General features: G+C 42.5%; 1 protein-coding gene across 1 annotated transcript in view; it reads left to right on the top strand.

The window, feature by feature from the left end:
• clcn7 (chloride channel 7) overlaps positions 1–10606 on the top strand; it is a 32381-nt gene extending 21775 nt beyond the window's left edge. The window contains exons 14-25 of the mRNA XM_084198061.1: positions 416–476; positions 1730–1871; positions 1959–2052; positions 2515–2687; positions 3033–3084; positions 3570–3697; positions 4273–4358; positions 4769–4901; positions 5055–5114; positions 5374–5550; positions 7526–7606; positions 10426–10606. Of these exons, the coding sequence (XP_084054187.1) occupies positions 416–476; positions 1730–1871; positions 1959–2052; positions 2515–2687; positions 3033–3084; positions 3570–3697; positions 4273–4358; positions 4769–4901; positions 5055–5114; positions 5374–5550; positions 7526–7606; positions 10426–10512 (1274 nt within the window). The 3' untranslated portion in view covers positions 10513–10606. The remainder of the gene's footprint in view (positions 1–415; positions 477–1729; positions 1872–1958; positions 2053–2514; positions 2688–3032; positions 3085–3569; positions 3698–4272; positions 4359–4768; positions 4902–5054; positions 5115–5373; positions 5551–7525; positions 7607–10425) is intronic.
• The last annotated feature ends 3015 nt before the right edge of the window (positions 10607–13621 follow it).

Raw genomic sequence — 13621 nt, 5'->3', positions numbered from 1 at the left:
TCATATATGTGGTTGTCTTAGCTACCTTACTTACTCATATATGTGGTTGTCATAGCTACCATAGTACTACTCATACAGTATATGTGGTTATCGTAGCTACCTTAGTTGAATGCACTTGACTGTAAGGCCCAATCCCGAATGGACCCCTACACCCTATGCGCTTGTGGAGATCTGAGGGGATTTGACCGGTGTAAGTAATATGGTAATAGCTCCATCTTACCTTCTGATAGGCTAGGTGAATGTTTAACCATATTGCTTCTACCAATCAAATCCTCTCAGATCTCCACAAGTGCATGGGGCTTAGGGGTCCATTTGGGATTGGGCCTAAGTCTCTATGGATAAGAGTGTCTGCTAAATGACCAAAATGTACATGTTATATGTTGATTGATGTCTTTCTATATGTCCATCTAAACAGGTGGATTGCTAGGAGCACTGTTCAATATCCTCAACTACTGGTTGACTATATTCAGGATCAGGTAACTGTTCAATATCCTCCACTACTGGTTGACTATATTCAGGATCAGGTAACTGTTCAATATCCTCAGCTACTGGCTGACTATATTCAGGATCAGGTAACTGTTCAATATCCTCAACTACTGGTGTGGTGAATTATTATTAATGAACTGTAGAGTTTAATGGACTATGAGGTAGAACTGGGTTAATCAAGAGCAGAAAGTTAGAATTCTTTGTTACTGGGCCAGGAATTGTATTGGGTCATTTAATTTCACTGTGTGTGTGAGTAGAGAGGGAATCTGCCCTAGGGTCAGATTGCTTGCTCTTACTTAGATCCATGGTTGTCTTATCATATCAAAGACTGAAACTGGCTTGGGCCGTTTGTTTTTGTCTTCAAACACAGTGAAAAGAGCCAGGGTTGAACAGAGTTTAAACTAAACATGAGTGTTTTTGCAAGATAAGGTTTGATTGATTGTAGTACTCTGAACTTAATGAAAATTGAGTTTAGCCGCTCTCAGAGACAAAGGAAGTGGGCGGAGCAATAAAAAAGCGGGAAAACTGAAGAGTACTATATAAGCTGGAGGGAGACCGTAAGGGGGTGTGCCACTCTGCAGACTGGTATCGGCTTTGTTGAAACATTAATAAAGTAATGTCTTGATGCAACAAAAACTCTGTAAGACCTTATTTGTAATAAAGTATAGTGGTTATTTTCTGGTTCCAAAACAAAACTTAGATATGTGTTCTCTAGGCAGGAGTGTTGCACTAGACAGGTGTGGTAGTGTTGGACTAGACAGGTGTGGTAGTGTTGGAATAGACAGGTGTGGTGGTGTTGGACTAGACAGGTGTGGTGGTGTTGGACTAGACAGGTGTGGTAGTGTTGGACTAGACGGGTGTGGTAGTGTTGGACTATACAGGTGTTTTATGTAGTGTAGTGTTGGACTAGACAGGTGTTTTATGTAGTGTAGTGTTGGACTAGACAGGTGTTTTGTACAGGTGCCAGGTATGTATCTGAGATAACACATCTAAGCTCCTTACTTTTATACCTGCAGCGCTGTGGGTTACAAATAGACACTAATGCTGTCATTGGCTGCTTCATACATGTGGGAGGAGACTTCATGTAAAAGGCCTTTGAGTTTCTTCCTTGTTTTAGTTTTTTTTTAGTTTTCCTCCCTGCTGCTCGTAAAACTATGGTGCCATTCTGGTTCTAAAATGTTTGTCTGTGTGTGTGTGTGTGTGGCATCTTTGTCGGTGTGTGTGTGTGTGTGTGTGTTCTCAGGTACGTCCACCGGCCCTGTCTCCAGGTGATGGAGGCCATGCTAGTTGCCGCAGTAACGGCGACGGTGTCGTTCACCATGATCTATTTCTCTAATGACTGTCAGCCTCTCAGACCCGACCAGTCAGAGGACTACCCTCTGCAGGTACACGCGCTCACTCTCTCACTCTCTCACTCACTCACTCACTCAGTCACTCGCTTACACACTCACACATTCTCTCTCTGTCTCTAGTTGTTTTGTGCGGATGGACAGTATAACTCCATGGCAACTGCCTTTTTCAACACACCTGAGAGGAGCGTCCGCAGTCTCTTCCACAACCCACCAGGTAGACTGTGTGTGTGTGTGCCGGGTCGATTCACCAGACCAGTGTGTTTACAGTGCTCTGTGCCTCTGCTATGTGATGGTGCCCCCTAGTGTTCAAATAACTGACTGCTTCACCATAATGTTCCCTTCAAAACGTGCTAATTCACTATCAGATGTCTGTTTACACTAGAACACACTATTCAATTGGAAAGTAATTGGTTTTAATTTCTATGAATGTACAAAGTTTGTAATTACATTTTTCTCTCTCTCTCTGTGTCTCTCCTCTGTCTCTCTCTCTCTCTCTCTCTCTCTCTGTGTCTCTCTCTCTCTCTGTCTCTCCTCTCTCTCTCTCTCTCTCTCTCTCTCTCTCTCTCTCTCTCTCTCTCTCTCTCTCTCTCTCTCTGTGTCTCTCCTCTGTGTCTCTCCTCTGTGTCTCTCCTCTGTGTCTCTCCTCTGTCTCTCTCTGTCCCCCTCCCTCCTCCAGGTTCCTACAACCCTCTGACTCTGAGTGTGTTTACGTTGACCTATTTCCTCCTGGCCTGTTGGACCTATGGCCTGACGGTCTCAGCTGGAGTCTTCATCCCATCTCTGCTTATAGGAGCTGCCTGGGGACGACTGTTTGGAATACTGCTGGCTTCTATCACGCCTAACGGATCGGTGATTATAGGGCATCATTATGGGGGTTATAGGGCATTATTATGGGGGTTACAGGGCATCATTATGGGGGTTATAGGGCATCATTATGGGGGTTATAGGGCATCATTATGGGGGTTATTGGGCATCATTATGGGGGTTATTGGGCATCATTATGGGGGTTATAGGGCATCATTATGGGGGTTATAGGGCATCGTTATGGGGGTTATAGGGCATCGGGGGGGGGTTCTGCTGCATTACCTGTTGCTCTTCAACTGCTGCATTAACTATCACCGGCATTGCATAGTACGCTGGCCAGATTATTGTCAATAGTGTGAGTGTGTGTGTGTGTGTGTGTGTGTGTGTCAGATTTGGGCCGTTCCAGGGAAGTACGCTTTAATAGGAGCTGCAGCACAACTGGGTGAGTATCATTCCTGGAGCTCTACCTATGGTTTAGAGATGTTACTCAATCTATCAGTTAAACAGTTCATGTATCATTCCTATCAGTCTGGAGCCATACCTATGGTTTAGAGATGTTACATGAACTGTTTAACTGATAGATTTGTCATCATGCATTTTAATGTAATAATGTAATATATCCTCCTCTTCTCTAGGGGGCATAGTGAGAATGACTCTCAGTTTAAGTCATCATGATGTATTAGTAGTAGATATAGTGAGTAGTAGTAGTAGATATAGGTGTGTATATATATATACTGTTTTAATAATAACTGATGTAATATATCCTCCTCTCCTCTAGGGGGCATAGTGAGAATGACTCTCAGTTTAAGTCATCATGATGTATTAGTAGTAGATATAGTGAGTAGTAGTAGTAGATATAGGTGTGTGTATATGTATATATATACTGTTTTAATAATAACTGATGTAATATATCCTCCTCTCCTCTAGGGGGCATAGTGAGGATGACTCTCAGTTTAACAGTCATCATGGTGGAAGCAACAGGAAATGTGACTTACGGTCTCCCCATCATGTTGGTGCTGATGACAGCCAAGATAGTAGGAGACTACTTTGTGGAGGTGAGTCTGCAGTACAAATACTATACTGACTTAAAGGGGCAATATGCTGTGGGAAAAACAAGGGTCCCCGCCACTGTTTTGGTAAAAAGCTGAGAGATGGGCCTGAAGAAATGTTAGCACTGTTAAATTCATAGACACAACTATTGATGCAAGGAGTGACCATTCAAGATATCAACATGATAGTTTTAACCATATGTAGAGGCTGTACAGTGTTAATGTTTACAGATATTAGACTAGCTTATCGTTTGTTCTGATGGGGTACAACAATTCAATTGATATAAGCTCATGATGCAAGTTATTTTCTTCAACAATCAATTAGGATTGATTATTAATCTAGAAATCCAAAAATGGATGTAGCATCTGCGGATTGCGTTAACAGCAATATCCCGTCAATGAAGTGCGTTGGAGGATGGGGCTAAACTTCTCCGCTGTCTTGGTGGCGTAGCTACCACGTTGTAGCAGCCTGAAGCACTCCTGTGGACATGCACAGATACTGACTGTGACTGGGAGTAAAGTCTTGCATCACGCTCGTCTCAATATCTGTGTGTGTAGTAATCCATGTGTTTGTTTCTTAGGGTCTGTATGACATCCACATCAAGCTGCAGAGTGTTCCCTTCCTACACTGGGAGGCCCCCGCCACCTCCCACTGGCTAACAGCCAGGTAAGCCCCTCTCTCATTGGCCGACTGCCAAGTAAGCCATTCTCCTATTAGCTTACTGGCCGATGAGCCCGTTTCCCATTGGCTAACTAGCAGTTGATCTTGCCCTCTGACCTCACCACTCTCTTCCTCTTCTCTCTCTCCTTCCATCTCGCTCGCTCTCTCTCTCTCTCTCTCTCTCTGTCTGTCTCTCTGTCTCTCTGTCTCTCTCTCTGTCTCTCTCCCATCTCACTCTCTCTCTCTCTCTCTGTCTGTCTCTGTCTCTCTCTCTCTCTCTCTCTCTCCCATCTCGCACTCTCTGTCTCTCTCTCTCTCCCATCTCGCGCTCTCTCTCGCTCTCTCCTTCCATCTCTCTCTCTCTCTCTCTCCCAATCTATCTATCTGGCCTTCTCTTCATACTTCGTCTCTCTCAGGGAGGTGATGAGTGCTCCAGTCACCTGTTTTAAACGTATAGAAAAAGTTGGCACCATCGTGGACGTCCTTAGCAACACCTCCACCAATCACAACGGCTTCCCTGTCGTCGTGCCGGTCGCCGCTAGCGACGATGTATGGAAAGCTCCGCCTGAAGGCCATTATTGTCTTATAATTGGGCTTGACTTCTAATTGGCTGAGAAAGTTCATTTCTCTCTGAACTGTCTATGACTTATTCATCCCTGCTTTCTCTCTTCTCTTTCATTCATCTCTTCATCCGCTCCTCAGCCGGGGAAGATCTGTGGACTCATCCTTCGTTCTCAGATCATCGTTCTGCTCAAACACAAGGTGACTGTCTGTCCCTGTCTGTCCTGTCCTGTCTGTCCAGTCCTGTCTGTCTCTATTAATCTCTCTCTCTCTCTCTCTCTCTCTCTCTCTCTCTCTCTCTCTCTCTCTCTCTCTCTCTCTCTCTCTCTCTCTCTCTCTCTCTCTCTCTCTCTCTCTCTCTCTCTCTCTCTCTCTCTCTCTCTCTCTCTCTCTCTCTCTCTCTCTCTCTCTCTCTCTCTCTCTCTCTCCTTCTCTCCTCTCTCTCTCTGTCTCTCCCCAGGTGTTTGTAGAGCTGGCTCGATCCAGGTTGACCCAGAGGAAGCTACAGCTGAAGGACTTTAGGGATGCCTACCCTCGCTTCCCCCCTATCCAGAGTATCCACGTATCACAGGATGAGAGGGAGTGCATGATGGACCTTACAGAGTTCATGAACCCTACACCCTACACCGTACCACAGGTATATACAGTGCCTTCAGAAAGTATTCATAGCCCTTGAATAATTCCACATTTTATTCTTACACCCATCTAGACACAATACCTCATTATGACAAAGTGAAAACATGTTTTTAGAAATGTTATTTAAAAAAAAAATGAAATACAGAAATATCTCATTTACGTAAGTATTCAGACCCCTGAGTCAATACTTTGAAGAAGAACCTTTGGCAGCGATTACAGCGGTGAGTCTTTCTGGGTAAGTCTCTAAGAGCTTTCCACACCTGGATTGTGCAACATTTGCCCATTATACTTTTCATAATTCTTCAAGCTCTGCCAAATTGGTTGTTGATCATTGCTAGACAACCATTTTCAGATCTTGCCATAGATTTTCAATCCGATTTTAAGTTAAAACTGTAACTCGGCCAGGAACATTCACTGTCTTCTTGGTTAGCAACTAGTGTAGATTTTGCCTTGTGTTTTAGGTTATTGGCCTGCTGAAAGGTAAATTCATCTCACAGTGTCTGGTGGTAAGCAGACTGAACCAGGTTTTCCTCTAGGATTTTGCCTGTGCATAGCTCCATTCCATTAATTTTTTTATCCTGGAAAAACTCCCGGTCCTTAATGATTACAAGCATACCCTTAACATGATGCAGCCACCACTATGCTTGAAAATATGGAGAGTTGTACTGAGTAATGTGTTGTATTGGATTTGCCCCAAACATAACACTTTGTATTCAGGACAAAAAATGAATTGCTTTGCCATATTGCAGTATTACTGTAGTGCCTTGTTGCAAACAAGATGCATGTTTGCAACCATTAGGTTAGTATTGTGGAGTAACTACAATGTTGTTGATCCATCCTCAGTTTTCTCCTATCACAGCCATTAAACTCTGTAACTGTTTTAAAGTCACCATTGGCCTCTTGGTGAAATCCCTGAGCGGTTTCCTTCCTCTCCGGCAACTGCGTTAGGAAGGACGCCTGTATCTTTGTAGTGACTGGGTGTATTGATACACCATCCAAAGTGTAATGAATAACTTCACCATGCTCAAAGGGATATTCAAAGTCTGCTTCTTCTTCTTTTTTTATCTACCAAAAGATGCCCTTCTCAAATCAAATCAAATTGTATTTGCCACATGCGCCGAATACAACAAGTGTAGACATTACAGTTAAATGCTTACTTACAGCCCTTAACCAACAATGCATTTATTTCTTAATAAAAAAGTAAAATAAAACAACAACAACAAAAAAGTGTTGAGAAAAAAAGGTGGCTGGAGTCTTTGACAATTTTGAGGGCCTTCCTCTGACACCGCCTGGTATAGAGGTCCTGGATGGCAGGAAGCTTGGCCCCAGTGATGTACTGGGTCGTACGCACTACCCTCTGTAGTGCCTTGCGGTCGGAGGCTGAGCAGTTGCCATACCAGGCGGTGATGCAACCAGTCAGGATGCTCTCGATGGTGCAGCTGTATAATTTTGAGGAATCTGAGGACCCATGCCAAATCTTTTCCGTCTCCTAAGGGGGAATAGGCTTTGTCGTGCCTTCTTTGAGGGACCTTACAGATAATTGTATGTGTGGGGTACAGAGATGAGTAAGTAGTCATTGAAAAATCATGTTAAACACTATTATTGCACACAGAGTGAGTCCATGCAACTTATTATGTGACTTGTTAAGCAAATGTTTACTCCTGAACTTATTTAGGCTTGCCATAACAAAGGGGTTGAATACTTATTGACTCAAGACATTTCTGCTTTTCATTTGTAATTATATGTACAAATTACTAAACATAATTCCACTTTGACATTATGGGGTATTGTGTGTAGGCCAGTGACCAAAAGTCTGAATTTAGTCATTTTTTAAAACTGTAACACAACAAAATGTGTAAAACGTCAAGGGGTGTGAATACATTCTGAAGGCACCACACACACACACACGCACACAGAGTACACACTTTTCATCATCACCCCTCTCTCTCTCTCTCTCTCTCCCCCCCCCCCCCCAGGAGACGTCTCTTCCTCGTGTGTTTAAGTTGTTCAGAGCTCTGGGTCTCAGACACCTGGTGGTGGTGGACAATGAGAACAGGGTGAGTTACTGTGTGTGTATGCATGTGAGAGTATATAAGCTGGTGTGTATACGTTCAACGATATAATGTTCTATGTGTTAATAGAATATATTCAATATTTTGTTAAGAATTCATTTTTCTACAAATGGCATCCTAATTCCCTATATAGTGTACATATGCCATTTGGGACCAGTCCTTGTTCTCTAATAATAATACATTCAATTAGGCTGTGGCTGCAGATCTGACTTTTCGGGATCTTTAGTCTGCTGCATTAAAATATCCTGAGCTTCCTGAAGCTTCTGAGCATGTGTGGATCACGTTCTGTGCATATGCTCCACTTTAGGCGTAGAGAACAGGCTACACAGGAGAACGGTGCTGTTTTAATAACGTTAGATCAAGCTGAATCAATGTCTGCAAGATCACATAATGATCACAGTATTCTACATAACACAACCCAATATAATAGCATAGTATAGCTTTACTGGAAGACTAAAACACCACCGCATTCAATTGGGAATGATAATTGTTCAAGTTCTACATCCATGCAGCATAGTAACCATTCGGTCAGTTTCATGGGGATATGCATTTAGATCTTCTCGAGATATACAGTCAGTTTCATGGGGATATGCATTTAGGTCTTGAGTTATACAGTGTTGATTTGAAGTAGCATACAGTGTTTACCATAGCCTACCTACCTGTGTATTTAGAGCAGATGGTGTTAGTTGTAGCATAGCCTACCTACCTGTGTATTGTAGAGCAGATGATGTTAGCTGTAGCATAGCCTACCTACCTGTGTATTGTAGAGCAGATGATGTTAGCTGTAGCATAGCCTACTTACCTATGTATTGTAGAGCAGATGATGTTAGCTGTATCATATCCTACCTACCTGTGTATTGTAGAGCAGATGGTGTTAGCTATAGCCTACCTACCTGTGTATTTAGAGCAGATGGTGTTAGCTGTAGCATAGCCTACCTACCTGTGTATTTAGAGCAGATGGTGTTAGCTGTAGCATAGCCTACCTACCTGTGTATTGTAGAGCAGATGGTGTTAGCTGTAGCATAGCCTACCTACCTGTGTATTTAGAGCAGATGGTGTTAGCTGTAGCATAGCCTACCTACCTGTGTATTGTAGAGCAGATGGTGTTAGCTGTAGCATAGCCTACCTACCTGTGTATTTAGAGCAGATGGTGTTAGCTGTAGCATAGCCTACCTACCTGTGTATTTAGAGCAGATGGTGTTAGCTGTAGCATAGCCTACCTACCTGTGTATTGTAGAGCAGATGGTGTTAGCTGTAGCATAGCCTACCTACCTGTGTATTTAGAGCAGATGGTGTTAGCTGTAGCATAGCCTACCTACCTGTGTATTTAGAGCAGATGGTGTTAGCTGAAGCATAGCCTACCTACCTGTGTATTTAGAGCAGATGGTGTTAGCTGTAGCATAGCCTACCTACCTGTGTATTGTACAGCAGATGGTGTTAGTTGTAGCATAGCCTACCTACCTGTGTATTGTAGAGCAGATGATGTTAGCTGTAGCATAGCCTACCTACCTGTGTATTGTAGAGCAGATGATGTTAGCTGTAGCATAGCCTACCTACCTATGTATTGTAGAACAGATTATGTTAGCTGTAGCATAGCCTACCTACCTGTGTATTGTAGAGCAGATGGTGTTAGCTGTAGCATAGCCTACCTACCTGTGTATTGTAGAGCAGATGGTGTTAGCTGTAGCATAGCCTACCTACCTGTATATTTTGCCTTGAGGCGCAGGCTGTTGAGTGTTGGCCAGATGAGAGGGAAATGCTGGTGGTGTTTTAGTCTTCCAGTAACATACTATGCTATTATATTGGGTTGTGTTATATAGAATACTGTGATCATTACTGGATCTTGCAGACATTGATTCAGCTTTATCTAACTTTATTAAACGAGCACCATTCGCCTGAGTATCGCAGAAGCTTCGGGAAGCACCGGGTCTTTTAATGTGGTGTCCTAAAGATACAGAAAAAGTGGGATCCGCAGCCGCTCTGTTCAATTTAAAACGCCTTTAGAAAAAACTAAGGATGCTGTACAGCAAAATAAAGTGAAAACAGCAAAGATAAGACAATGACAACTAGGGTTAAAATAAGTAGACTGATGTGTGATGTCAGTGGAACCTGTGGTTGTCTTCTCTCTAAAGGTTGTGATGTCAGTGGAACCTGTGGTTGTCTTCTCTCTAAAGGTTGTGATGTCAGTGGAACCTGTGGTTGTCTTCTTTCTAAAGGTTGTGATGTCTGTGGAACCTGTGGTTGTCTTCTCTCTAAAGGTTGTGATGTCAGTGGAACCTGTGGTTGTCTTCTTTCTAAAGGTTGTGATGTCAGTGGAACCTGTGGTTGTCTTCTTTCTAAAGGTTGTGATGTCAGTGGAACCTGTGGTTGTCTTCTCTCTAAAGGTTGTGATGTCAGTAGAACCTGTGGTTGTCTTCTTTCTAAAGGTTGTGATGTCAGTTGAACCTGTGGTTGTCTTCTTTCTAAAGGTTGTGATGTCAGTGGAACCTGTGGTTGTCTTCTTTCTAAAGGTTGTGATGTCAGTGGAACCTGTGGTTGTCTTCTTTCTAAAGGTTGTGATGTCTGTGGAACCTGTGGTTGTCTTCTCTCTAAAGGTTGTGATGTCAGTGGAACCTGTGGTTGTCTTCTTTCTAAAGGTTGTGATGTCAGTGGAACCTGTGGTTGTCTTCTTTCTAAAGGTTGTGATGTCAGTGGAACCTGTGGTTGTCTTCTCTCTAAAGGTTGTGATGTCAGTAGAACCTGTGGTTGTCTTCTTTCTAAAGGTTGTGATGTCAGTGGAACCTGTGGTTGTCTTCTCTCTAAAGGTTGTGGGTCTGGTGACTCGGAAGGACTTGGCTCGCTACCACCTGGGGAAGCACGGGCTGGAGGAAATGCAACTGGCTCAGACATGATACACACATTATTATTATTATTATTATTATTATTATTATTATTAATATTATTATTATTATCACACACACACACACACACATTATAACACACACAACCGAGAGACTACATTGGTCACCTGTTACCTGTGAGAACCCCATCTATGCATTCTGAAACTCCCGGGGTTAGAGGTCAGGGCTCCCTGTCAATCACCAATGCAGTCCGTCTGACTTTCACCATAACAGCATAACAACTATAGCGTCTCTCTCCCTGCCTGCTCCACCAGGCTATAATGCATCATAAGGCAGTCATAATGCTTCATAAGACTTGTAAGATGATCTTGTCTTTCTATAATTTTATAATGATCCTGTCTTGTTACTATCAGCCGTTTTGAGTCCGTTGATAAGTTGCCTTTATAGAAAGACATTATGAGTTTATAAAGCATTATAAGGGCTCATATAGATGCACTATAATGCATTATACCTGTTGGCATTCACGGTCTGGCCCTTCAATGAAGTCTCTCCCTGACGCAACCCGTTAAACCTGTTGATACATCTGTTTTGCACTGTGTGAAAGAAGGAGAGAAAGAGAGGAAGGAAGGAAGGAAGGAAGGAAGGAAGGAAGCTGTTATTTATTCTAGACCTGTTTTATGGTATCTTATATTTCTATATATCTTCTATAATTTATCTGTAGACGACTGGGAGAGGCTGGTGGGCTACACACGCCAAACCTTGTTAATGTGTTCTGTTATGTCATTTCCAATTAAATTAAGTCTATGAGTTCAGACTGCAGGTATATTTTGTACTTTGCGGAGGTTTCACAACATGTTGGAATTAGAATGGATGAATTGAAATGAATTGAATTGATTGTTTTTCATTGGATCACTCCGGGTAACAGTTGGACTGCAGTGATGATCTGTGTCCACTAGGTGGGGTGTGTGAGGTCTAACTTTCGTAGCAGGACCACAGTGGTTGTGTTATTGAAATGAAGGTAATTTTGACAGTCTATATAGCATGTACAGGGACAGGTGTTTTTCCTGACATAACCAAACCAGGGAAACCTCTGGGCTAGGGTTGGGCGGTATCCAGATTTTCATACCGTTTCTGTACCATACTGAGGTATACGGTACTACCGGAAGTACACACAAATGTCACTATTTCAAATTATTATTCATATAATTTTAAAAATCATTTTACGGTATTGAAAATCATACTGTCGGTATTTTGAAATACCCCGGTATACGGTATATCGGTCAAGCCTACTCTGGACCCTCGTCATTATATACTACTGCCTGTATAGTAATGTTATGGTACCTACCCAGAACACTGCTTGTGTCCCAAATGGTGCCCTATTCCCTATACAGTGCAATGTCTCTCTCTGTCTCTGTCTCTCGCTCTCAATTACATTTTTCAATTAAAGGGCTTTATTGGCATGGGAAACGTATGTTAACATTGCTCTCTCTCTCTCTCTCATCTCTCCCTCTCTCTCCTCTCTTCTCTCTCTCATCTCTCTCCTCTCTTCTCTCTCTCTTTCTCTCTCTCTCTTTCATATATATGGTGCCATTTGGGACATAGTCTATTTATTTTTTCTCAAGATGTTTTGCACATTGACCTCCTCTTATAGAAACCTATACATTGCCAATCCTTCTAAAATGGTGTCCTATGAGGATGAATAATCAATGTAAAAATATATGCTATGTTTCCCTGATGTACATTTGAAAACATGATGTATAGATCTGAAGGACAGTATTCAGACAGGGTGGGCTCTGGTCAAAGGTAGGGCATTATATTGGGAATAGGGTGCCATTTGGGAAGCAGATGGTCTGTTTGAATTTCAGTTGGTGTGTCAGTCATTGCTAGCCAGGTTGCCAGATATGTTTGTTGTGACAACCACATAGAAAGCTGGCTTGTGCAGAGACAGACCTGGCAACCCGGCAGAATAATTTTAAACAGGGATGATTAATCTTCTCTACAAAGGGCCTGCTGTATTAAATGGCTACCCAAACTCTTTGCTTCGGGCCAAACGCTACGCCACGCCCACAGACGTTAGTTTCTTCTCCGCAATGAGTCTGGATCAGAGTATTTCCCCGACGATGTGTAGAATGGAAATCCATTCTAGACCATCTGATTGGTCCCAGAAACTGATGGGTTAAGCCAGGACACACGTGGCTATAGCAGCGTTTTGAGAATTTGTCATTGGCTTTGATACTCTGATTGGTTAGAGATGATCCAATCACTGATGACTTTGTTTTGTACAACACCCCTCATTTTGACGTCACCGCAAATGACTTAAATGATGGCCGTCTCAGACTGAAGTATGTAGCGAACATAGAGCAGCGTAAGAATTCAGTTTGAGTTGTCAGGCAACCTGCTGGAAGTGTAGGCTTTTGTTCCAGCCAAGTGCTAACACACCTGATTCAACTAATCAGTCTTAAATTATAATAACAATAATTGATTGCATTTATATAATAAAGACCTTGATTAGTTGAATTAGGTGTTACTGTTGGGTTGAAACAAAAACCTGCACATGTAGGGTTAGATTGGACCCCCTGGTTTATTCTTTGTGATGTGATAATTCAGATTTAGAATTGACTCAACCCATTTGGAATCAGCAAATCGACTCGTTTTTTTTTTACATCACATTATTTATAATCAGTTGTTTTTCTTTCAATCCTCTGTTGTTTTGAAGCACTGCCTCGATCACTGGATGATTTAGGATGCGTCTGAAATGGCACCCTATTCCCTATGTAGGTCTCTGGTCAAAAGTAGTGCACTATGTAGGGAATAGGGTGCCATTTGAGATGCACAGCACTGTCTCCTGCTGTTTGTTTGTTTGTACAGTTCTAGATGTTCAGTAAAGATTACTCCCTATTTTACAACCATTTGAAAACCCCTTTTGTGAACTAATAAAGTTATGTATTAATATCTGACTCATGTTGTCTCTTAAAGAGAAAATTGGCCGCGCTGAGTCGCAGACCAATTGTAATTAGCAGCGGTCCTATCGCCTCTGACCACCGAACATTGGACACGATTTTGTATACATTTTCTTGACGATTCTACATGTTCGACCCAGCAGCTGATTTACTGCACACGGTCATCTTATTGAATTTTATACTGTACTATAAATCAAGGG

Source organism: Coregonus lavaretus (genome assembly GCF_964263955.1).
Source record: "Coregonus lavaretus genome assembly, contig: HAP1_SCAFFOLD_134, whole genome shotgun sequence".
Classification (NCBI taxonomy): domain Eukaryota; kingdom Metazoa; phylum Chordata; class Actinopteri; order Salmoniformes; family Salmonidae; genus Coregonus; species Coregonus lavaretus.
This window is presented reverse-complemented; position numbering and strand designations above follow the sequence as displayed.